The sequence below is a fragment of the Miniopterus natalensis genome, chromosome 10 (assembly GCF_054644295.1).
Source record: "Miniopterus natalensis isolate mMinNat1 chromosome 10, mMinNat1.hap1, whole genome shotgun sequence".
Taxonomy (NCBI): domain Eukaryota; kingdom Metazoa; phylum Chordata; class Mammalia; order Chiroptera; family Miniopteridae; genus Miniopterus; species Miniopterus natalensis.
Genome location: NC_142090.1, coordinates 55,794,904 through 55,822,041, shown reverse-complemented (window position 1 = coordinate 55,822,041; position 27,138 = coordinate 55,794,904). Strand labels below are relative to the sequence as shown.

Genomic DNA, 27,138 nt, shown 5'->3' with positions numbered 1-27,138 from the left:
GCTTTCAGGAGGCAGCCAATCAATGACTCTCTCTCATCATTGATGTTTCTATCTCCCTCTCCCTCACACTTCCTCTCTCTGAAATGAATAAAAATATTTTTTTTTTAAAAGTTACTCTTTAAAAAAAAAATCACAAAATATTTAATAGTCTAATGACAGATATACGTACAAGACACAACAGCAGCCATCTGACTCTAGGGCGACAGTGTTGAGGAGGTGCTGCTCAGGAGACAATGAAGAAAAAGCTCTCCAGGCAAAAGGACAAACAAAGGCACAAGAATGGGAACTGTTCAGCACATTCAGGGAACTGTAAGAAATGCTGTATTCCTGAGGCATAAAATATGAGGCATCTGCTGTTGGAAAACAGGCTAGAACTACAGATGCCAAAGAACTTCTAAACCAGTGGCTCTCGATCCTGGCTGCACATTAGACTTGCTCAGGAAGCTTGTTAAAAAATATCAGTGCTTGGGCCCCAAGCTCAAAGATTCTGATTCTTTTAGTCTGGGGTGAATCCTGGGCACCAATATTTTTTAAAGAGCTACCCATGTGATTCGGAGGGTGGCCAAGGGTTAAGAACCACTATTATAAACCAATTTAAGAAATGTACTCTTCATCCTGAAAATAACAAGAAATGGATGTAAAGGCCTTTGAGATAATAGTGTCCAATAACCAACAGCTCCCTTCCCTTCCCTTCCCTTCATAATTTATGACCAAACATGTTTAACTCTCAAAACTGTTATCTACTTGCTGAATTCCCACATATTTCTTGCAAGTAAAGTCTATGTTCTTTTGACAATTTTATTGCCTGACTTTTGTTCTTGAGTTCAATCAAATGAACAAACATTTGATTAAACATTTAAAACATTAAAAAAAGTTTTGAACATAAAAAATAAATAAATAAATAAAGGAGGGGAACAGTAGGAGAAAGCCAAAAAAGAGGAAGAAAGAATTCCATCTGGTGGCCTCCCCAGTTAAATGAGGGCCTAGAGGTTTCCAGAAACATCTCTATAAGCACCTTACCATACTGCCTCACACACAGTAGGCTCTCAACACACTTTTTTTCTAAATAAGAAAAGGAGCAATATATTGAAATTCCCATGATATATATATACATATTTTTTAAAGAATATATTTTCCATTGCTTTTCAGAGAGAGTGGAAGAGAGAGAGAAAGAGATAGAGAAAAAAATAACATAGATGTGAGAGAGACACAGTGATTGGTTGCTCTCCACACACACCTGGACAGGGGCAGGGATCAAGCCTGCAACCAAGGTATGTGCCCTTGGCCAGAATCAAACCTGGGACCCCTCAGTCCAGGGGCAGATACTCCAACCACTTAGCCAAACTGGCCAGGGCTCCCATGGTATATTTTAAAGAGCTACCCACGTGAGTCTACCATGTAACCAATTCCCATGGAGTTCTCCTCTTATTGAACTTGCTCTCTAATTCAAATTCCAGTTCTTGATGTTGACTTTACTTGATGTAAAAAATTTTTACAACTGATGTAAATATAATGTAAACATGTTCAGTTGATGTGAACACACCCTTGTTTTAGGATGTATTATTATCCCAGTACAGAGATTATGTCATGTAGCTCTCAGTACCCAGGAACCCCTGGGTTAAGCCACATGTACAACAAAAAAATGGCTTTCCTTAGATAAGGTGAGCTCTTGAGAGGCATTCCCTGAATTTGCCTTGCTGAGTTTCCAATTCTGAGGGCACTGAAAGCCCTTGATTCTATGAATCCCTGCAGCCCAAGGGCCCTTCTTTCCCATGGCCCCTGCTCCAAAAGCTGGAGCAGAAAGACTGTGCAGATATGGCACCGTCTTCAATTTTCTCATCTCCATTCAGGAAGTCAGGCAGCCTCATTACCTATTTATGCTCCAGCTGTCTTCTGATAAATCAGTCTCTCCATCATCTTGGCCATTAACCTTCCATTACTAGGCCTTCAATTTAAGGCCTGACCAAGAAAATGCTTACTCACCTAATCCTGAAAGTCAAAGCCTTTAAGATCTTCAGTAGCCTGAGAACAATACAAAATGCAGTCATATTGAGCTGTAATTAAATCTGAATGCAAGGAATCCCAATATTTGGATGCAACGAAGTCAGGAGCCACAATCCCTCAGATGAATCAGCTCTGGGAAACTGATACTAGTCCTTAATGCAAGAAAGGCTTAGGAGAAAGATGAGACCTTTTCCTGGCCCCGCTATTGACTTGATAGCTGATTTAGAGTAAAGTTACTAAAACTTACTATGGGCTTCATCTTGTTATTCCCCGTATGTAAACTGAAAATAGTATTAATTATAGGATGCTATGAGAAAAACGCTTTAAAATTGTTTATAGTCAAAAGAATATATGAAATCCTGTTGCAAAGAATAATGTTACCGAAAGCTAAGTATAAGACAGGCAGAAAGAGCAGAGGAGGGAAAGGAATAAGCAGTTTCACCATTACATTCTCAAATGAATAACTAGTCATTTCAGCTCTAAATCAGACAATTTTAAAAGCAGGCCTGGAAATAAGGGCTGTATCTGCCAGCTGGGTCACAGTCTCTCCTGGAGGCAACATAAAAAATAGGCCAAGTCCAGAGAATTAAAAAAAAGAATCTTCACATCAAGATTCTCTTCACCCAGTTCTGTTATGTCAATGGGTTTTTGTTTGATTGCTTAATTTCATCTTCCTTATGTAGGCATTAGAGGCATCTGACAATTAAGGCTCACTGCCACAAAAAGGCCGGCTCCAAGTGTTTGAGGAAAAAAATCAGAAATATCACTGAGTAAAATCCCATCATGAACAGTTGGTACATAAGCATTCCATAGAATTTTCATTGGGAAATAAATTTGCATAGGTAAAAAGCCTTTTTCTCTCCTAGAACAAAGACTAAAACTACATAATTCTAGAAGGCTTTCTACTCACACATATACAACACATATACATACACACATACATATATACATATATGTATACATATACATACTAAACTTTAAAAAAGAACCAGATTCATTCTTTACTATCTCAACTGTCCAAAACTTTTCCAAGAACACAGTCAAGGAAAAATCTAAGTAAAATGTTGCAAAAGCAAAGCTCCTGCTTAAAAGAAGGGGAGGAAAGGCAGTAAGTCTCTAACGTCAAGGATATTCAAAAAATGTTTTTTCACCTCTAACTTGACAGTCACCTACCAAAAGCATTCTTTATCAGGAACACAATGAGAGAATTCCAGACACATGAACCCCTGCAAAAATATTTCTTTTGTTGTTGTTTTATTTCCCAAGTAGCTAAAATAAAAATTGGTACGAAGAACAAACTAGTTATTCCACAATGATGCGGGGAAGAAAAGAATAGAATGTGTGTGTGTCAGAGAGAGAGAACAGATTACCAGCCATCTCTGAGGAAACAAAATGCAAATGATGTACTGTAGAATTATATACCTGAAACCTACATAATTTTATTAGCCAATGTCCCCCCAATAAATTCAATAAAAATAACTTTTTAAAAAAACCATGGCATCTTTCAATACATGTATAGATTAGAACATAGCAAGAATCTGCTACCAAGATTCAAAATGACATGAATCTGCCCCCAAAACTCTTAAACTGATGGGCTCCCACATACTACCAGCTGGTGTCTCCAGGCTGCTTTGAAGGGTAACTCCTTACCCTTAAATTACAGGAAAATTGAAAGAATCCATTTGTGATGCATGTTTGCGAGAAAACACAAATACCCTATAAGAAAATTGTGTTACATGTGCTGCATTACATGTATCTGGTCTATAGTCTTTCTGGGACACTGACTTCAAAAACATCTGAATCTAAGGAAATTAAATGAGTAAAATTTTTCAAACAGTTTACTAAGAAAAATCTAAGAGGTGGCAAAATAATGAAATTATTCTGTTGGATAACAGTATAAGCACAGAACCAGCTCAAACCGGTCTTATCCTGCCTATAACCAGATACTGAGTTGTTTTTCAAAAACAACAGAACAAAACCACAAGTCAGGCAGCAGAAACATGTGCAGAGGAGGAATTTTTGACCCCAAATAGCAGCCATATCCAAAGTATTACCCCCTATCCCTTATTTAATCAAAGAGCTGAGACTTGACCAGGCTCAGTCATCACCATGTCCCTTTCAGAAATGAAAGGTCCATAGTCCAGGGAGATCTGCTGCTGAAGTCCCGTACCATATCTCACCATAAATGGTCCAATTCCAAAGCCCTCCAATTGAAACCTGCCCACCAGCACTTCCACTACCATCCCATCCTTCCCTAACCCCTTAAATGCCATTCCCAATCCTCAACTGGGAGACAGATCTGAGCCTTGCCTCCTCCCTACTTGCTGGTCGGTCGTCCTCACAATAAAGCTTTTTCTTTTCTCAAAAGCCGATGTACTAGTATTGGCTTCTATATGCATCGGGCAGTGAGCCCTTGATTGGTAATAAGAGTAATGAACAAAATGCTAAAAATTACTTTTACTTACACCTCTATTATTTATTGGCATTAGTCACTATTTAGCTCCTGCAATAAATAAACCAATCTTGTCACCTAATCCTTACCACTAAACACTTTCCCTATTAAAGGGAAATGCCTTTTAAAAATACATTGACTGTAAATAATCCCTGAAAGCAGGAACTTCTAAGAGGTACTATTATTAGGAGAAACAGAAAAAATCAACAAATCAAGTCACATTATCTATTGTACGTCCAGTAGTGCTTGCGCATAAATGTGTGTGCGCACAAGTGTGTATACATTATAGCCAAGAAAGCTTGCAGCTGACTGTAACTTGAAAAGTAATTGCTCCTTTAAACAAGCTAACTGTGTAATGCTGGTGATTCCAACTCCAAAAAGCCTAAACAGAAGGAATGACTGCAGCCCTAGGAGAGGGAGATACGACACAGGTCATCACTAAATTGTTTTATAGACCTGGGACAAGCTAACAGGGTCTAGTGACGCAAAGTCAGAATCAAATGTAGACTGTCCCTTAGCCCTGAAATATAGCTCCACCCAAGAAAAAAACATAACTTTGGAGATTTCTAATTATTTTTATGACTTTGTGTCTGAACATAAAAAGAAAAGAAAATCCTCAATCTCGCCACTCTTTTCTCCACTGACATGAACTCAGTTCTTGAGAGGAATAATTTCGTGTAAAAGGCTGTGGAAAGGATAACCTAATGGAATCGCAAGGAGCTGTGGCCTCCTTAGGGCAGGGTGGTGGAGCTTGGGAACCACTAGCTAAATTAGAGACATTCATTTCTCCCTCTGCTTAAATTCTCGGTCTTAACAACGGAGGGCACAAGCTGGGGCACTAAACTGTTTTCAATGTTCCATACACGGTGTGGAACACCCAGGGGCCTATGCTGTTGATGCGTTTTGAAATAAAGCTGAATAAACCAAACTCTCTAGGTGTTGCCTCTACGGGGGGAAAATTAGAGCAATTTTAATGAGGCCTCCATGCATCTTACATGCTGAGTTAAAGAAGGGATTCCTACAAGACATCCTGCTTCTCTTTTATAAAGGAAAGAGGCTGGGCACAGTCATTCTTTCTGTCCGTTTTATGATCGTTCTGTACCCCTTGTTGCTCTGAAGAATGTAGACTTTGAAGTAACACAGAGTTCATTTTTCAATTATTTTTATTAAATGATACACTGGGAGAATGTATTCTCTTCTGAGGAGTGTGGAGATAGTTGCCCTGAACTACCCCCACTGAGTTTCTGGGAAGCTGTCTCCTGGCAAGGACTCCTGGCTAAAACATTCCCGTGATAAGCATCCTCAGCAACCTGCCACCAAGCCGTCCTCTTTGTCCTTCTGTGGCCTCCTCTGCATACTCTACCATCTCCACTACACCACGTCCTGAACCCCCACCATGTGCACAGGACTCCATGGGAACCATACACAGTACTGCCCACACATATTTATCATCTGGAAAGAAATGTTACCACTATGCAAGGCAGTAATCGAATCCGTGCTAAACTCTCTTGTACTAAAGAGTTTTCCCTCTGTTTTAAAACTGTGAGCAGTTACTTACTAAAAGCTGCAGAGGGCAGTGGGTAAGACTCCAGATTCTAGAGCCAAATTGCCTGTTTCAAATTCTGCCTCCATCCCTTCTCAAACTGAATGACCTTGGGCAAGTGATTCACCTCTCTGTGCCTCAGTTTCCCCATTTAGTAAATGGACAATAGCACCAACCTCTGAGGATTGCTGGGAAGACTGAATACATGTAAAGTGTGCTATTTATTATTGTACCACATGAGCAGCAAAAGTCTGAGCATGTGTGAACAGGATTTTGTGTTACATCCAGGAGTCAGAATTATTCTTGCTTCTCCCTTGTCACTTCCAGATGACAGCTCCTCTTTCACTCTCTCTTTGAGGTCCATGCCTTACAGTTACAGCACCCTCCAGTCTCAATTCTGCACCAAGCGCCTCCGTATTCCCAACACTTAGCGCCTTGCTTGGCACAAAGTATGTGCTCACTTACAAATGTGATACGAATCTGACAACTGCTATCTCACCATAATATGAACAAAAGTTATTTTGCAAATTGTAATTATGCAAAAACTGGAAATAGCTCTCAGAAATATCACCATAATAAAGGTTGCTTTCTTTGCTAGCTCTCTAGTAGTTATAAGCACTATTTCTGTTATATACAGAGTATAACCATTATCAGCATATGCATTTCGCTGACTTTCCTTGAAAACGTCCAACCTGTATTCCTGTGCATTGTATTCAACCAACATTTGTTAGTGACTGACTACATGACTTGAAATATGCAGTATCTATAGTTCAGAGGGAGAAAGCTGGAACTTTGAGCTGTATGGAACCTCAATAAGTTACGTGATTCATTTCCCACCTGTGAGGAAACAAACATCTACTCAAAACCATTTTGAAAAAATGATTGCTGAGCCTATTTTATAAGCTCTTGAGACAGTTCTTCAACCCCTATTTGAAGTCTGTCAGTCCTAATGCTGAATCATCTTATTTTCCTTCTTAAATAGCTAACAAAACTTTCTTAATGCAATTTAGGCCTATTTCCTCCATTTGTGAAACAGGATGTATTCAAAGATGACTTGGAAATATGCCTCTCATCAGTAGGCACAGTAGAAACAATCTGCTTCTTTGTAAGCTTTATGGCAGGCCAGCACTAAGATTATCTACTAACCACACAGGATAAAACATCCTGCAAACAGAGTGATCCACAGCCATGTATGTACTAAACATAAAGGGAAATACATTCAAGTGCATAGAAGTAATTCTGTCTTGCAAAGAAGAATCCAAATGCATTGTATTGTGGGGAGTTGGTGGGGATGGATTACATTCAGCCACCACAGTGAAAATTTGTACAGTCTTCTTTAACGAGATAATATAATCCTTTGAGAACACAGAATGAAACTGAAAATACTGCCAGAGGTCTGGATAATTCCAAATATTTCCCCCAGTACAGTTTTCAATGAGACCTCTGTCACCCATTTTCATTGGATTAGTAGCCTTGTTATTCATATTGAAAAAACAAATTCTAGCCTTGAGGTCATTGTACTGGCTGTCCTCTCATCCTGCAGTGCTCTTCCTCAGATACCTGCCTGGTTCACTCCCCTATTTTCAAGGTTTTTCCCAATGTCACCTTCTCTATGAGGCCTAATGAACCACCCTATTAAATACAACCTATCTCTCCACATTCCTCTTGTACTCCCAATAACCATTACCATTTATATATTTTTTCTTTCCATAGTACTTACCACCCTCCAATAGGCTATATAAGTTATCATGTATTATGTTTTTGTCCACCTACTATAACATAAGGCCCATAAAGAAAGAAATTTGGGGATTTTTTATTCACTCATATATCTCAAGGGCCTACGACAGTGCCTGACACATAGTAGTAGGCCCTCAATAAATATTTTTGGAATGAATTTTTTAAATGTCAGTTCACAAATCAAATCACAGAAAATAATTCCAACACACACACAACAGACACAATATTAGTGTCACCCAAACAATTATGGAGCCTTCATCTGAAAAATAAAAGAACCAAAGTAGAAATTTTAATTGCAAAACTGGCAAGTTTAAACATCTTAAGAAAAGGTACAAGAATCAAAGTCTATTAAATATTTGCAATCTTCTCGGTTCCCTCATTACTCAAAGATAGGATGACAAAAAGAGAAATCAAGAACCTCTAGTTCTAGTGAAAACACGCTGCAGAGTACAGGAGCTAAAAAAGGCATGATTAATAGCTCAAGCATAACTAAAATACCCAACTGTACAAGGGCCAGAAGGTACAGAGACAAGTACAGCTGTTTTTCTCAAGTGAAATGGGGCGACTACACTGACCCAATGGCATATGGAGATGGGATGTTCTGCAAAGGCTCTCCACACAGACACTCCACTATCAACCCCAGAAACAATAATATCCGCACTCAGAGCTCCTCTTTTCTTCAACACTTTCTGCAGTGAGCATATGATACTAAAATAAAAGCAGACGGACATCTTCTAACCTAATTATTTCTTAAGAGAAATAACACAAACAACTAACTTTGGAATAACAGATTTTAGAAAGACTGTTTGTTGAAAACTGTTGGAGGTGCAGGAACACATGGTTGATTGATTAAGTGCTGAAATATTTATTAAATATGGGAATCCACTGCAAGAAAATGGAAGTTCTTTCATTGAGCTGAAGGCTACATCTGAATGCTGGGCCCAGAGTCGTCTCGGGAAGAGGCTGAGCAAAGCAACTTATGATCACAACTAGTTCACAATGGGACCAGAAAAACAAATGAATGATAAAAAGTGAAGAGCAAAACAGAAAGGGAAAACAGAGAATTAAAATGACTAAAACTGCCTGGCCAGGCATGGCTCAGCGGTTGAGCATCGACCTAGGATCCAGGAGATCGCAGCTTGAGTCCTGGTCACAGCACATGCCCAGGTTGCCAGCTCAATCCCCAGTTGGGGGCATGCAGGAGGCAGCCGATCAATGACTCTCTTCATCGTTGATGTTTCTTTCTCTCTCTCTCCTTCTCCCTTCCTCTCTCTGAAATCAATAAAGACATGTTTAAAAAAAATTAAATGACGAAAACTTTTATTAAAAGCTATGTTAAAAACCACTGAATTGTACACTTCAAAAGCATTAATTTTGTGGTACATAAATCATGTCTCAATAAAGCTGTAATAAAAACTGCACTGAAAATGAAAACTGTTGTAACAAATACATTTCAGATGCAAGTTGATCTTAGTTTTCACAGAAGAGGAATGGACTTAGGTTATAATAACTGCTACCCTCTATAAAATTTGGGGAGCCCTTTCTTCCTCAAATGTCTGTTCCTTTAGAGTTTTACATTTTGAAGTTCTTCAGACAAAACAGGTTTTTTAAAAAGAAACTAAAACAAGATATTAAAATAGAGCATTTCATTCTCTAATTCAGTTAAAAATATAGATTCTAAACTCAGCCTAGCTTGGGAACTAGGAGTCCAACCTTTTACCTAGCTGCCTCTTCACCTCTTGGTGGCCTGCTCTCCTTTCCCTTCCTTACTTCCCTGCAGGGAAGAGCCCTATTCAGAACACAGACGACTGAGGCTTTAGCTTATGCAGAGATGTCTCCCATCCCAAAGTAAAGGAGCTGCGTGGTTACTCATCCATTTAAAAAAAATAAATCCCACGTGATACCTGAGCTAGTATTATGGGGGGAAACAAGACTAACTTTTGGTTTGCTAAATTCCTGGAAATAATACAGTGAGAACAAAGATGGAACTCAAAATTAGCACCAGGGTCCAAATCATTCTACTTTCCAGAACATTCGACATAAATCAGCTCTTTAAAATCAGAGAAATCCAGTGATTTGTGTACAGAAAACATTATATACTGGTTTTATATCAAGAAATGATAATTATGAGAGCTAAAAAAAAAAAAAAAAGAACATTTATTGAGCTCTTACTATATGCCAAATGTTCAGCTATAAGCTTTGTGTGTATTATTTCCTTCAGTATCACAATAACGTCTGAACTTGGTACTATTCTTTTTTTTTTCTTTTTTGTTGTTGTTGACACTCTTGCAGATATCCCCATTTTCTCCCTGGATACTATTCTTATTGCTATTTTATTGGTGTAAAAACACGGTTAGAGAAGTTAAGTGTGTGCCAAGTTCATGCAGTTAGCTAGGGGCACAGTGGGTTTGAATCTATGAAGTCTCATTCCAGGTCTTCTCTTAATCACTATCTTTTAATACTTTTTAAAGAACAATACTGCATCAGGGATTTGTTTTACTAAAGTTTAAGACTTATTATAAAACTGTAGCAGGTTCTAGAGTAGTTATGTAATACACAAACACAAAGAATCATGAAGGAAAGGGTCAATATGGATAACATCAAAAACATTTTTCTTAATCTGTTACAACAAATGATACCAGGAGAATGAATAGATAAGCCACAAAATTTTTAAAAAGTATTTGTAACAGAGATAACTAATAATAGAAGAGAATCCATAACATATTTAAAACACCTGTAAGTCAATACAAATATCCCACTAGAAAAATGGGGAAAGTATGTGATTAGGTCATTCAGACAAGAAATATAGTCCCCAAAGGTGTTCTAGCTCATTAGTCATCAGAGAAATGCAAAGTAAAATAATTAAACACCATTTCACACCCACAATATAGTTAGACATTTAATAGGCTTATGATCCTAAATAATGATGAAGGTGGGGATGCACAGAAATTCTCATGCACTGCTGGTAGAATGTAAATTATTATTTCACTGTGTGATGAGGCAATATGTAGAAAAGTTGAAAAGGTACAAACCCTAGGAACCAGCAATTTCACTTCCAAATATATGCCCCACAGAAACACATGCACATGTATATATCATCGGCATACGCTGCTTATCAGAGCAAAAAATTGGAAACACTCTATAAATGTCACTGAAGGGAAAACACATAAATGGTAGGTTTATAAAATGGAAAGCCAGATAGCAATAAAAAAGGATGGGTTCAATTATTTTATCTGTATCAACATAAGAGATTGAAAATCAAAGTTGAGAGGTGGCAAAAGGATCTGTATGACACCAAATATGTACATTTAAAAAACACACAGTTACATTTTTTATGTAAATATTTATGTAGTATCAGTATGAAAACAAAGCCAGGCAAGATGACACCAACTGCGAGGTAATTTCCTCTGGGAAGGGAGGGAAATGAAAGGAAGGAGAGCATCACCTAAATCTATAATGTTATGTCCTTAAAAAAAAAGAGCTACTAAATTTTGTTGACTCTGGATGATGAGTACAAGAATGTCTGTCACCTTATTCTCTCTACTCTTTTGTATGTTTAAACTATTTCAAAACATAAACTTTTTATAATTATAAAAATAAGAAATTTTCACAAGCACCTTCACATGGTTGCTTTCACTGATGCCACATAACAGCTAAGGGGTGAGTAGCACTACCCTGGCCTGGTGGCTCAGGGAGTCAGAGCACTGTCCTGTACACCGAAAGGTTGCAGGTTCAGTTCTGGGGAGAACACATACCTAGGTTGTGGGTTCAATCTCAGGTCTAAAACAACCATAGAGAGATGTCTCTAACACTATTGTCAGTAAAAGCACAAGAAACAAAAATTAATGGCTGGCCCGGCCGGGACTGGCTTAGTGGTTGAGCGTCCACCTAGGATCCAGGTGATCGGGGTTCGATTCCTGGTCAGGGCACATGCCCGGGTTGTGGGCTCAATCAATGACTCTCTCGTCATTGATGTTTCTATCTCTCTCTCTCCCTCTCCTTCCCTCTCTCTGAAATCAATAAAGATATATTTAAAAAAAAAAAAAAAATTAATGGCTGGAAGCTTCCAGCAGGCACACGTTGACTTAACCTTCTAAAACCTGTTCCCAGAGCTGCCTCATAGGTATTAGGCTCATCTGTCAGGAATCCTATAGGACAGTTTTTAAATCCATAGGTCAGATCATGACCCATTACAGGGCTCTGAAATCACTTTAGTGCAGGCCAGGATAAAAATCCATGGCCCGGATTTTTTAGAACATGACAAAAAAAAACAGAGTGAAAAGTACACTGCTACATGTATTAAGGAAAAAAGTATTGTTTCAAGACGACTTGCTTTGATTTTTGGTGTATGTTTTTATATGTTTGCACAAAAACTTCTACACAAATGTTCAGAGAGCATTATGTATAATTCCCCAAAAGTGAAAAAACACACACAAGTATCCATCAAAATGAATGGATTCAACAATAAAAAGGAATGAAGTAAAAACACATGCTACAATATGAATGAACCATGAAAACATCACACTAAATTTAAAAAGCCAGTCACAAAAGAGCACATAGTGTAGGATTCCATGCATATGAATTGTCTAGAATAGGTAACTCTATGGAGACAGAAAGTAGATTAGTGGTTGCCTAGGGCTGGGTTTGGGGGCAGCAGTACTGGAGAGAGTATGGGGAATGTATATGAGGCTTCTTTCTGAGGTGATGGAAATTTTTTTTTTTTAATCTTCACCTGAGGATATTTTTTCCATTGCTTTTCAGAGAGAGTAGAAGTGTGGGGGGGGAGACATCAATGTGAGAGAGACACCTTGATTGGTTGCCTCACACACACACCCTGCCTGGGGCAGGGATCAAGCCTGCAACCAAGGTACAAGGTATGTTCCCTTGGCCAGAATCGAACCCAGAACCCTTCAGTCTGCTGGCCGACGTGCTAACCACTGAGCAAAACTGACTAGGACGATGGAAACATTTTAAAATTGACTGTGGTGATGACTGCTCAACTGTTTGATTATACTAGTAAACTTCAAGTTGAATATTCTTGTTAAATAGGTAGATTCTATGATATGCAAATACCATTTCAATAAATCTCTTATAAAAACTGTATTTATAATTAAAATATGAATTACTTTGCTCCTGAGATTATACTAGGTCAACAGGAGTTATGAAAACTGTTTAAGAGTTCATTTCTGTTGGTCAGCTACCTGATCTTACCATTTTGATGGAACCTCCTCCCCATCATGAGCCCTTATTTTCTCTCCTGATCTTAAACCTACTTTCAGATCCTTCACTTACACTAAGATATATATATGCTCAAAAACAGCACAGAGTGCCATCCTTGCCGGTGGTCTCTACTTATTCTAAAGTAACTGTTCTCTAACATGTTCTTTCTGCTTTCAATCAGATGTGCACACCTCTTAGAGGCATGGAGGTTTCATGGAGTAATAGTACTCTATGCACAATATGTACCATCTGTGAAACAAAGACAGTAAAATATTTTATATTAACATGTTAGTCTCTAAAAGAGGTAAAAATTGGGGGGGAAATTAAAATAAAACAATATTAGACAAGAATGTATCTGGAAATTATCTACCAAAGAGAGAGAGAGAGAGGATGTTGTCCTCAGTTCAAAACTACAGTTAAAGAAAAAAAATCAAAACTCTGAAAACAAATATCACGGGAGTCCTTGGCTGAATATGTCATATGAGTCCAGATCCATGAAAAATACTGTATGTCACTCTCCCATCACTGTGTCAAAAAAAAATACAGCTCCAGGGAGTAAATGGCAAAATCTGGTGAATAAAGTCACACGCACAAAGGTCAAATAGCTTGGATTTCTTTTTGAGAGAGACTGACATGAATGATTTTGTCACAGTGACAAGGCAGCCGAGACAGCGAGGCGGCTTTATGTGGTAGAATGACAACACGCCTGTCATCGTCTGAGTTCCCACCACTTTCTCCAGTGTCCCCTCTCCTTGGTATGCTTCAGCCTTTCCTAATAAGCCGCACCTCACCCCGATGCCATTCAGGCGCTAGCAGGGATGGAATTGGCACAGACCCTCGCATGCCGTAGCCAGGGTGGCCCTGCTGGGCCGGCAAGAACACAAGCAGGGGGAAGAGGGAGGAAGGGGCCAGAGACCAGGCACAGATGTGGAAGGAGGCCCATCCTCCTCTCAAACCCATCCCAACAAAAGACATTCAGAAAGAGATGCCCTAACTGTTGACAATACATCAAAAGTATATAAAATCAGGAACATAAATGGCCACCGAACTTTTTTTCTGCATCTTTGAGACAGAAAATTCAAACAGAGGTAGACCAGAAATATTTGCTGAGCATCAGGCACAGAGCCAAGCAGTAAAGAAACAATGCTGAATACGAATGACAGTTCCAGCCTGAGATTACAGGCTATCTCACAGGGACACCTTCCATTAACACACCCAAGTTATCAGCGCTTTGATCTCCACCCCCAAACCACACTCACACACACATAAGCAGGGACGATTTTATGACAAGCTTATGCGGCACGTTTTACTTTCAGCATACCTATAAAAGTGCCTCATCATTCCTTAATACTGAGTGTGAATCCTGTAGCAATGTGGCAATGGATCATTCTGGAAGACTCTGAGAAGTGACGTGCTCAGCAAGTGTGGAGAATGAACTGAGACGTAACTCAGTGTTTAAATCTAGGGGGTTATGAGCTACGAGAACAGGAGAATGATTTTAGAAAGGCAATTATTCCAGCAGTGAAGAGCAGAAGGGACACTTGAATCCACACCCAAAGAAAAGAATGGAGAGAGACAATTTAAGGGGAACAAAAGAAACAAACAGGAAAAAGAAGAAACACACATCAAAAAAAGACAGAAACAAAACCCCAACCAACCAACCAAACAAAAAAAACAGGCTTAAAGGTAAGTAGTTAAGTGCAAAGCTTGTTGAACTATAACACATTTTCCAAATCCCAAAATAAGTCAAGTCCAGCAACGTGCAGCAGGAATGGTTCCCAACCCAACACTGAATGTAAATAGCCTTTCAGAGACTTGTTTTTTACTGTAGCTGCTAAGAGAAAAAGAGGCACTTGACAGAAATAGAGTGGTCATAAGGAAAAGAGCAAGGCTAAGTTCACAAGAAAATGACAAATGGAAAGGAGCAACAGGAAAGTGACAGAACCTGTACTGAGAGAGGAGAAAAGAAAGAGATGGACAGAAAAAATAAGAGATAACTGACCAGAGAAAACCTCATATGACAAGAGAGATCTGGGGGCCTAAGAATGCAACAGAGCTCTATAAGTCATGGCATCAGTGATCTCATTGTCAACATTTATTTGTTGAGCCCTTGGTACGTACAAGGCTCTGTGCTCAATGAGGATGCATGCCTTCACTCTATGTTTTTCTGTACAATTAAATAAACATAAAATAATGTTTACCCTATCACCCTAAGACAACTGAAAACTTTATGATTTCATAATCAGAACATTTAAGAAATGTTTTAACCAGACAAAACAGACTTCAAAACAAAGGCTATAACAAGAGACAACTAAGGACCCAGCAATTCCGCTTCTGGGTATTTATCCAAAGAAACCTAAAACACTAAATTTGAAAAGACATATACAGCCATGTGTCCATTGCAGCGTTATTTACAGTAGCTAATGTAGAGAAGCAACCTAAGTGTCCATCACCAGATGACGGATAAAGAAGAAGTGGTGCCTATCTATGCACAATGGAATATGACTCAGCCGTAAAAAAGAATGAAATCTTGCCATCTGCAACCACATGGATGGACCTAGAGGATACTGCGCTGAGTGAAATAAGTCAGACAGAGAAAGACAAATGCCATATAATTTCACTTATATGTGGAATCTAAAAAATAAAATGAACAAGCAGAACAGAACAAAACCCCATAGATACAGAGAACATTTTGACTGTTGCCAGATAGGAGAAGGGTTGGAGGGATGGGTGAAAAAGGTGAAGGGATTAAGTACAAATTGGTAGTTTTAGTTTTTGGGTTTTTTTAGAATAGCCATGGGTATATAAAGTACAGCACAGGGAGTACAGTCAATGACATTGTAATAACTACGTATGGTGTCAGACATAGGTTGGATTTACCAGGGTGATCACTTCGTAAGTAATATAAATGCCTAATCACTGGGTTGTATACTCAAAGTAATATAATATAATACGTCAGCTGTAACTGAAAGATAAAAAAATTACTAAAAAAAAAATGTCCTAAACAACTCATTAATCAATGACCTCAAGTAGATTTCATATTAAACTGGTTAAGTTATGAATTAATAGTACTTTTCCTTCATTAAATATGAGAGAACATTGTCTATGCAAGATCATTAAGAACTCTAAGAACATCATGCTAAACTTACCTCAGAAACTAAATGAGAATTCTCAGTATCTCAGCACCAATATTCATTCTTCCCCCATTTTTATCCTCGAGTGTCCTGAGAAGCAATGAAAATTGCTATACACCATGGTTTGAAATGGCCTTATCTCTAGTCACTTACCCAATCAGAAATAGCTTCACCTTTGGTGATAGCAATGAATACTTCTTGAATTTCTCCACTGTCTTATCAATCAGTATCCGTCCAAATTTAAAGGTACTTTCATGAGGAAATAAATTTGAAAAACAGCAATGTAGGGTGAAAGTTTTGACTCAGGGCTGCAAAATTGTTCTCACATTTTATGATTTTGTACAGCTCATTTAGCTTTAATAAACAGTACATGTATAATCTTGACTGCTGCTACCTATTACTGCTGAGGACTACTGCTGGGTTCCTGGCCAGACCCATGACAGGATACTCCAAAGACATTCAAAATCCACTAGGGAATTTGTGGAAATCTGTAGAATCAGGTTCTGTGTGTGAAGTGACAGCTCCTTCTGCCACATCTTGCTATCTACACCAAAGAAAGAAATCCCACTTAGAGAAAAGCTTGAGCTATAACCAGTACATGCAAATTGTATGTACCAGTCTGACCCCAATATCCTGCGTCGGAAATGAAAACAATTTCTCCCAAACAAGCCTACTTAAAAGACAAACTAAATAAATAACTAAATAAATAACTAAAATAAATAAATAAGAACAGAAAGTGATGCAGGCTAGAGACATGAGGCAGTGCCAAGGAGAATAAGTGGTCTAAGAAAACTGTCAACCAACCGACAACAATATGATGATTATAAGAGGGAAAGGGGGTGGGGGGAGGTAGAAGAGGGTATTGAGGGGATAAATGTTGACGGAAAGAGACTTGACTTTGGATGGTGATCACACAATACAACGTACAGAGGATGTATTATAGAATTGTACACTTGAAACCTATATAATTTTATTAACCAATGTCCCCCTAATAAATTCAATAAATTTTCTTTTGAAAGACACTGTCGATCAGTTCTGCCTTGTGTAGAAAAATTTAAAACCACTTGCAAAATATGAGCTCTCGATGCTTGTCTGGGAAAGCATCATTGATTTCTCATTATCAAAGAGTTATCTAATGTTCTTTACTTGGGACAAAAAATGCAACAAAAGGACAACCAATGCTAAGTGCTAAATATCCCCTGGTACAAAATTAATTTTTAAAAAGGAGAAAAAAAATGTTGATTTCCCCCTGCTGATAAATACGATTCTGAAACTTTTCTTCAATACAAACAACAAATAGATTGTGAGGCAGGGGTGGGGAGTGTAGCAGGTAAGGGATTAAATTCTTTATTCTTTCTCTTTCCAGTAAAAATTGCTGACATTTCTGGATTGTGATACAGCATTTTCAAAATTTCATTTTCAAAATGAAATTACATATAATAGTCTGTGCTGAGGAAAACAGACTTATATCTTAAAAACAACTCAAATGATGAAATCAGAAGTAAAGAACAACTAGAAGTCTAAAATCAGTTTTTATATATTAAGTATTCATATTTTTATTTTTTGTTTTTAATTTTATTTTTCACTTACAATCTACATTCAATATTATTTTCTATTAGTTTCAGGTATGCAACATAGTGGTTATACAATTATATACTTTACAGTGTTTCCCCTGATAACTCAAGTACCCCCCTGGCACCATACATAGTTATTACAATATTATTGACTATATTCACTATGCTGTAATTTATATCCCTGCGACTATTCTGTAACTACTAATTTACACTTTTTAATCCCTTCACCTTTTTCACCTGGTTCCCAACCTCTGTCCCCTCTGGCAACCAGAAGTATGTATATTTTTTAAAATACAGTACACTGAACTCTATTTAATTATGAGTAAAATTGTAATTATCAAAAAGGTCTATAAATTCAATATTTTAAAAGACTAAAATTATTCATGCATTTATGCATTTGGAACCTTACCTTGTTCCAAAAAGGATTTCAGGTTGTTTATATGGACAATTACAAGATAAAATTAAAATTTTAAGTATATGAGGAAACTGGAGGACAGGGAAAATTCACTACTTCAATAAATATTTACTGAACACCGACTCAGTGTTCTAGGCAATGGAGATGTGTTGTGAATAAAGAGACAAGATGATTTCTCATGGTTTACATTCTAGTGATGGCATACTGGAAGAAAGACAATAGACAAATCAATCGCTAAAAAGAATGTCAAACGCTAACAACTGTTAGAAGACAATAGAGTAAAAGTGATGTAATAAGGAGGGGGTGAGGTGGGACTACTTTAGAAAAATGGACAGAGGTGACTTTCCTTTCATCCTGAAAATTTATTTTAATCAAAGTATAACATGCATATGAAAATGTGCATAGATCTGACTTCCAAGCCTGATAAACCTCATGAACCAAGAAATACTGCAGATGACTTCTGAGAGGAGCACACTGATGAGCGAGTTATGAAACTGCTATGAAAACTCAAGCTGTGACTTTCACTCTGCAGGAGGGCACAACTGACCTCTAAGCTTTTGGCATCCAACTCTGAAAAGGAAACAGTTACAGGACAAATCTCTCCTCTCGGTCCTGATGATACATCATGTGTGATGTTCACCAAGACTTTGACTGATACTGTACTTGGTTTCTCAGGAATCTCTTACAATGTCCTTCAAGATGTCCTTTAGAAAAAGCCTGGTAGATGATTGAAGAGGTCAAGGAAGTGACTGAGAAGACTGATACAAATTCAGATACCAAACTCTCTTGTGACTAACTTAAATCTAAAGAGAGTTAGGGGAAAAATCTCTTAAATTTTAAGAATACACAGAGCTCCTCAACCCTGGGTATAAATTGGAATCTGCTGGGGAAACTTTTTAAAATACCCCCACCCAGGATCTCTGGAGGTGAGGTCAGGACACTATGAAGGAATGGAAGATAATTCTCCATAATCAGTTTCTTTTAAGTGAATTTATGGCAGATTAAACTCCAACAAATACTCAGAGAGCAGATATTCTCTGCTGTCATTTAGATATGGACTCAGATATTTCTATGTGCTTAAAAGAATATCTGAGATAGAAGCATAAAGTAAACCCATTTCTAGACATGAACATAACAATGCTAAACATGACATCATCAGTCCACCCCTAGAAGAAGTTAGTCAGGAAAGAGACCTGGCAGGGCCAAGAGTTTCTTAAAGAAATAACGCTAGGTATATTCTAACACAGAGGTAAACAGGTAACCACACATTAAATAAATAGCAAAGATTAAAAAGGATTATTTTATGTGATTTCTAACATTTTCTTTGAGAATCCTTTCCCCAATACTACTTATTAGTTGCATGACCTTGGGCAGGTTAATTAACTTCCTTTAAGTCTCAGTTTTCTCATTGACAAAATGGGTTAATAATTGTATCTACCTCATAATGAGAGATGATGCATGGAAAGCACTCGGCACATGATAAATGTTCAATAAATATTATTATTTTTTAACTGTCACTAAATATTTGCTTTCCAGTGCTTTTATTACCAAAGTAAACACATCCAACTAGATGTTCTCAGAAGCTACTGTTTTTTATTATTATTGATTGGTTACATATCTCTTTTACCTGAATGTTCTGACATTTGGAACTCTGGAGCTACTTGTTCTATGAAGACAAAAAAGATATCTCATACCTTTTCTTTTGAAAAAGGTCATATGATATGGATCCTTGTTTAGCATTTGATATTTCTGTTTTATAAAATTTTTGACCACAAAAGAGCACATATAATTATGGTGTTGACTGCTAAATACTAAAATCTTTTATTTACAAAGTTTCTAACAGTCAGTCTACACATCCAGTTCCAAAACAAACAAAGCACACATCCTCCAAGAGGTGTTTTTCACCTTTTAAATGTTAAGTATCTTTCCATATTCCACTCTCATTCTCAAGGTAGCAGACATGAAGCATCCCTGCTGTGTTCTGCAAGCTTCTTCACTACTTACTACATAACATTAACAAATTTTTTCGAGTGCTGAAAGAAATAAATAGTTCCAATGGGGCAGATGTAAGAAATCTCTGACCCCAGTGTTATTGAATGACATCTAAGAAAATGTTGGTGGTCCCCTAGCACATGGCCAGTTTAGCACTGTGGTTAAGCGCAGTGCAGCTGAAGTGCCTGGGTTCAAGCGGCCTCTCGGCTACCTATCAGCTTTGTGATTTTGCATCTAACAAGTATTACCTGTCACATGATTCTTGTGAAGATGCAATGAGTTTATGTACATCAAGTACTCAGAAGACCATTTGGCACTATAAAAAGTAAGCACATAAATTACGGCAGATTAAGTATTTTAGTATATACTGGAACATGTATGATGACACTATTGTAAGTATTTCTTTCTTTTCCTGATTTCTCCTTCCTTCCTCCTTCTCACTGTTCTCAAGGGTTCTTCCTCTTCTTCAGCTCTCCCTCCTCCTTGTATTAACATCGTTTTCCCTCTGGGGCTTCTCCATGAGACTTAATGACAAATGTGGCCCTACCTGAGCCCCATGGGAGCTACTGAGTACCTTATAGGTTCGCTCTCAGTGTGTCATGACAAGAAAGCAGGCCCCCGCCAGGGACTTTTAGGAGGGAATCTGATCATTAAAAATGATAGAATACTCAGCATTCTCTGAAATATAAGAAAACAAATAAAACTAAAAAAAAAATTTATCAACCCATAAGCCCTTTGAGTAATTCATAATTTTCCATGTGTAGCTTTATAGAACCTATGAAAGACAGGTTCTTCTTTGTGCACAGTAAAACCATTAGGCAGAATTTCAAAGATGCCCAAAAGAAATATACACAAATTGGGAATCTCAGAGAGTAAAAAAAAAAAAAAGACTTAAGGGAAACTTGTACAATTCTGAATTTCATTTTCTTTTAATTATTTAATTGGTAAGAGAAGGTTGGTATGGGAATAAGAATGCACTAAGAAATGTCTCCTTCCTATTTATAGCAGCAGAGCAGAACAAAGTTTTGATTGGTGAAAAAAACTTTATCAATATTGAGCTACTTAGGTTTAACAAATGCACATTAAGAGAAAACAAGATTTGTGCTCTCCTTGCAAAATACTTCTAAGGCTGTAATTCCTAGGAGCCCTTTTCTGCCAGGGAAGCAGTACTGCAGACAATTTACCATCAAGCTGACTCAGAGCTCCCAAGTGAAACAGCACAATTTTTAAGTACAGCTCATCCATGCTCAGGCATATGTATAAATATAATTGTGAAAAGGGAGCACTCCTACAGCCTGCCTCTTGCTGCTATCTTGCACTTTCCCCGTTCATTACTGATTATCAAAACTATGACAAATTGTAGGTCCATGTTCTTGGCACCTGACCAACTATTTGAAAAGCTACAACACTTTCCAGGGAAAGAGACAGAGGAATAAGCAGCCCATCTATTCGCTGACAACAAAGACTTCTAACAAAAAGAAATTCTGTTATTTGTAGAGACATGTGATCACTGGGTGAAAAACAAATTACTGGAAATTGATGGGGTACCGCACAACAAAATAAATCACCAAATTATCTATCTTTGATGCTACAGAAATCTGTCATGGGTGGCTAGCAAAAAAGGAGTAACCATTAAGGTGCTTAATCTTAAAAATAGCAATTTTGTGATTATGAGTATCAAATCATCAATAAGACTCAGTAGGTGTTACCTTGCCCATATGGGTGTCGTTAAAAAATAGTTTTGTCCTTTTATCTGCAAACATACAATTCCTTCAACACAAATAATTTTAAGTCAGAAGAAAGACACTGAGTATTTTGGATATGATAGTTCTGAGTGCTATTTTACAGGACTGACATTACTTCAGACTAGGCAGACAACCTGGAGGATAGCAAGGTTATCTACAATCAAATATGATGTCTCTGACTATCAGTTCTAGGACTTTATGGCATAATAAGCTTTCAGTATGAGCTGATCATCCCACCTAGAATAAAAATAAAGTATTTTTTAAAATAAAAAAATAATAAAGTATGCATTCACGTAACTGCCCATGTAGTAATAGACTCCTATCAACAGAATTATTATTTTACACCAAATTGCCAGTATTTCCACAGAACTAAAATGTAAATTTCTCCCCAAAAATATGTGTTGTGTTCCATTTAGTGATAAAAACTGAAACATGGACACATTATGAGTACAAGTGAGGTATGTTATACCATCACAGTTCTTGCGAGCTCTCCAAAACACAAGTAATACGTGGCTGGCTCCCTTACTCTGGGCCAATGGCTTGTTCTCACCAGGTGAGGAGTAGTTCCTGAATTAGTGTAGATGACCTCTGAGGTCTCTTCCATCTCTAGCACTGTTAGATTCCACTTATTTATGTAAATTTGAGTAATCTGTAACTTACTTGTGGGAATGTGTTAAAATCAGGTAATTAGGGCACCATTTTTGCATTAAAGTGATGTCACAAAACTTCTAAATAGTACTCAAGAAGCCTGAAGGAGTTTGTTATTTAACAAAAACTCATACAGTATTTGCAATATGCCCAGCATTGTTCTAAGTGCTTTATAAATATTAATTCATTTATACAGTATTTTCAATCTACTTATAAATTAAGTTCTTATGAAGCTTAATGAGTACGTGAATTGATATTTACCTATGAATTAAACAACCCCAACTCTATTCATTTCTAACTATTAAGATTATCCCACGGTAACACAAATCTGGTCAATTAACTCTCCTTCTGAAAGCCTTCAACTGCCTTTAGGACAAAGTCCAAATTCCTCAGCAAATCATAAAGGTGCTGCAGCATCTCTCTGCTTTCCTGTTTTGTCTCATCTGTCCTTTAAATCCTAACTATTTGCGGTTAACAAAAATGTGTCCCACATGCCTATGTACTTGCTGCCCCTTGGGTTTCATATTCCAGTCCCTTCCCTTTAATCTGGCCAATTCCTACTCACTCTCAAAACAGAGCTCACACAGCACCTCCCCCCGAAAGTCCATCCTGACTGCCCACCTGGGTTAAATAATAGGTCTTCTCTGCTTCCACAGCTTTCTGGGGTCACCTCCAGAAAATCCCACAGATGGGCAGAATGTAACTGCTTATTCACTCATCCATCTTCCCACCTGTCTGTAAATCCCTTAAAGGCTAAAACTGTGTCTTTTCTCTTTAAATCCCCAGGGCCTTGCACAAAAGTTGGTACACAGAAGAGGCTCAAATAAATAAATGCCTTTAAATAAATCAACAAATGATATATGTTTTGTGAGTTGACACAAAATCATCCCAATTTTATTTCTGAAGTAGAAAGGAAGTTGCTAAAAATATCTACGGGTAGCTAAGATGCCATAAATTATATCTATTTAATTACCAAAGAAATAACAAGGACCATATACAATCAACTCATGTTTTCAGGTCAAATTACATCTCTTGAGAAAACTAGAAATGCCACAATGCAGGAAAACTCCTTCGTTTCCTAACTGCAGGAAAAGTTGGCATATGGCAAGTAGGTCTTTACAGCTCTGCCAGATTCAGTCCTTGTAACAACCAACTATCATTTAAGGAGTACGGAAAACTGCAAAAGCTCCCCAGGTGATCCAGATATCCAACCAGATGGATTGTGTGTACTTTACTACGTGCCAGGCACTGAGATGATTTCCTGAAATAATCACTTCGATGACAAGACAGTATCTTCATTTTCATTTCTGACTTGAATTAATAATCTATTCATGCTATTTAACCTATATCCTACCAATTCATTCACACCTCACCAAAGGGCAGAGCCATTCTTCTCAATTGTGATGTTTATTGCTGTAGAAAGCAGAAACTGCAGGGGCCCAAGGTATCTCTGCAGAAGTAGAGCTCCATAAATGGGCAGAAAAGGAGTATACTGGCTTGTTTTCCAAAGTGGTGGTCTTTCCCCAACGCAGAGAAGGGGAAACGCAGAGTACCTGAAGACAGTACTAGCATGAGGCACAGACTCAGCACTTTCAGGTTCAATCCTGCAGTTTTCTTTTTCTGCATCAATTTCCTTCTGTCTCCCTTCCTCTCTGAGAAAGTCTTTGTGATTTGTTTTAAAGTACTGGTTATAATCAGCAAAAATTCACACTGTAGGAAACTCTATAGGATGAAAGACTCCCTGTTGTCAGTGAATAAATTGCAAGGAAAAAAAACACACAAAGAAATAGAGGGGAAAATATACATTAAGGACACTTAAAACAAAACACACTGCCTCCTGACGGCTTTTGTTCAGTGGTTACAGCATCGGCTGCGGACTTAAGGGTCACTCGTTCGATTACCAGTCAAGGAAGGGCACATACCTCGGTTGTAGGTTCCATCCCTGAACCCAGTCAGGCTCATGAGGGAGGCAACCAATCGATGTCTGTCTCTCTGTCTCTGTCTCTGTCTCTCTCCCTCCCTCCCATTCTCTAAAAATCAGTGGAAAAAAATATCCTCAGGTGAGGATAAAACACATGCACACACTAATTGTAGTCAAAAGACATTATTTGGGGGAAAAAAAAAGACATTATTTGGGTCCTGGATCAAACAAACAAACTTAAATATGTATGTATAATATTTACATATGTTTTTATATATTTTAACATGTTTACATATTTAATATATAATATTTCTATATTAGATATAATATGGTTACATTTTTAAAAGAATCCTTATCTTTTAGAAATGCATAGTAAAACTTTTTATAAATGAAATTATATGATTTGCTTCAAAATAATACAGGAAGGGGAAGAAAATAGGTAGGATATAGGTAAAAGAAGATTAGTAATTGAGTTGACTAATTGGTAATTAATATGAGTTGCTAATTGGGAAGCTGGGGGTTCATTACAATATTCTGCTTTTCTGTGTGTTTAAAACTTATTCCTCTACAGAAATAATTCTAATGTATTGAAAAATAAGACGGTGCCCCCCTGCTTCTTCAGTTTTACTACAGAAACAAATTAAAATGAAAAAAACAACAACAGGATTTACCAAACACTAATTCAAATAATGGAATATTTCATTAAAAGCTTGACATATTAGACTTTTTTACTACAATAATCTAACTTTGATGAGTATTGTTGTAGCCCTTTAAATTAACTCCTCACTTATATTAAAATGTTAAGATTTGGCTACAAATACAAATTTAAATAGTATTTTTCTTTTATTACATAGATAAATTGTAAATTTGCTTCAGTTAAGTTTACAAATTTTCAACTACTTAAGTTCTATTTTCATAAGCACTGATGGTAGGTGAGTGAACTGGTTGCCAGACTTGTGTATATAAATTCAAAAAATGTTTACAGAGCCCCAAGTAGTTACTGAACTTAACCAGTAAATTCAAAATAATTTTCAGCATACCTGTGGATGTGTGATATTAATCTAAACATAGGTAACTGGTAAACTTAGATCTTTTTTAAAAACATAATTAACAAATGCCCAATAAATAGTATGGTCCTAATTACACCAAGAAGGCTGCTACCAAGAAGAAAGCAGGGAGGGGACTGCCCTTCCTGGAAAGTGGAGGTGAATGAGTACATCTCTGGTGTCCACATGCTGAGTGAGCTGAGAACCTTGCAGTTTAGCTTCTTTTTATGGTTTGAGCTTAGTTAGGGATCTCTAGGTTTGTTTTTACAATTTTCTACAGTACCAATGGTGGTTTAATCGCTTATAAAGTCCTCTCTTTGAGCATTAAAACCACCACAACAATAATAATGATGCAAATAATGCCCAAATGTTCTATCCCTTCTTGCTCTTTATTTGGAAGGGAGCGCGTATGCATTAGATACGAGTAAAAGGGTCCCCGCTTTGCTTGAGACAAGAGAGAGGGTCTCCTCCCTTTCGCTCAGTTGCCGCACTGCTGGAGGGATCCCGCACGAACTCCTCTCCAGCCAAGTCCCTGGCCTGCGGCTGTCTGGGGTTTTTGTCCCCGCTTTCCGTTCTTTTCTTGCACAGGGAGCGCCCTGCTGGACTAGCAATAGGATTGCGCTCGTTTCACCTAAAACACAGCATCTCCAGGGCAACCGAGAGCAAACGCGGAGTCGCGGGTGGGCAGAGCCGCGCGAGGGCCACCCTCCCGGACCGCGCCTCTCACCTGAGCGCCTCTGGGGTCGCCCCGCACCCGCGTGTTGAGCGCGTCGTGCCCGGTTTCGTCTCCGCCGCCGGAGCGGTAGAGGAGCCGGAGCGGCACGATGCTCTGGCGCTCCAGGAAGCCGTTCTCGTTCCTCCTCTCCAGCTCCGTCAGCGAGGCGTCTCCTCCAGGCAGAAAGGGGACACGGAGGGAATGGGGAGAAAACGCGAAAATAATAACCCCCATTCACAATCGTCCGTCGAGCGGCCCGACCCCTCCCCTCTGAAAATTCCACCGCCCCCTCCCTCTCGGACCCCAGCTGGGAAGGACGCAGACACCAGCGGAGAGCCTCGGACCGGCTCCTCTAAGCGCATCCAGGATAGGGGCCCAGAAGCAGAGCACCCCTTTCCCATGCTCCCCGTGCCTCTTCTTCAAAAGAAGGACATCCGACCGAAGGCTTCTAATGCATCCGCGCGCCCCCACACGTATTTTTTCTCCACTTCTCACCACCCTTCCAAATAAAAAAAAAAAAATCTCCCCGCGCGCTCGGGAAATGGGGATGCCCCTTTGCAATGTGTCTGCGGGCTGCAGAGATTCCCGGCAAATGGTACGTCCCTAAACCACAGAGGGTGGCGAACTTACCTGCGCGGCCGCAGCGCGCCTGGGGGCAGGTCCCCAGGGCGCAGAGCAGCAAGAAGGGCACGGACGCAGCCGCCGCCGCCTGCATGGTGCCGCCGTCAGCAGCCTCGCTGGAGACGCTCAGCTCCTCATGCCCGGGCAGCCGGTCCGAGTCCCCGGCCCAGCGCCCCCCGGCTCGCCGGGGCCGCCCCCTCCCAGCCCCGGCCGGTGCTGCGGCGGCCGTAGCGCTGCAGCCTCCGCCGCGGCGCTGCCTCAGTGCTGCATTGTGCTCGGCGGGCGCTTCCGCTGGCGTGGGGAGCGAGCGAGTGCTGCATTGGGCGGTAGGCTGTAGCTAAGTGGTTTCTAGCGCCTCCCACCTCCTCCCC

General features: G+C 38.8%; 1 protein-coding gene across 11 annotated transcripts in view; it reads right to left on the bottom strand.

Annotated features, from left to right (window-relative positions):
• ADAM22 (ADAM metallopeptidase domain 22) overlaps positions 1-26,926 on the bottom strand; it is a 184,737-nt gene extending 157,811 nt beyond the window's left edge. For all 11 annotated transcript variants that reach the window (XM_087821144.1, XM_087821141.1, XM_087821142.1 and 8 more), the window contains exons 1-2: positions 26,777-26,926; positions 26,159-26,319 (exon numbers count right to left, since the gene is read on the bottom strand). In XM_087821144.1, coding sequence (XP_087677270.1) covers positions 26,159-26,319; positions 26,777-26,861 — 246 coding nt within the window. In that variant the 5' untranslated portion in view covers positions 26,862-26,926. The remainder of the gene's footprint in view (positions 1-26,158; positions 26,320-26,776) is intronic.
• Between the last annotated feature and the right edge of the window lie 212 nt (positions 26,927-27,138).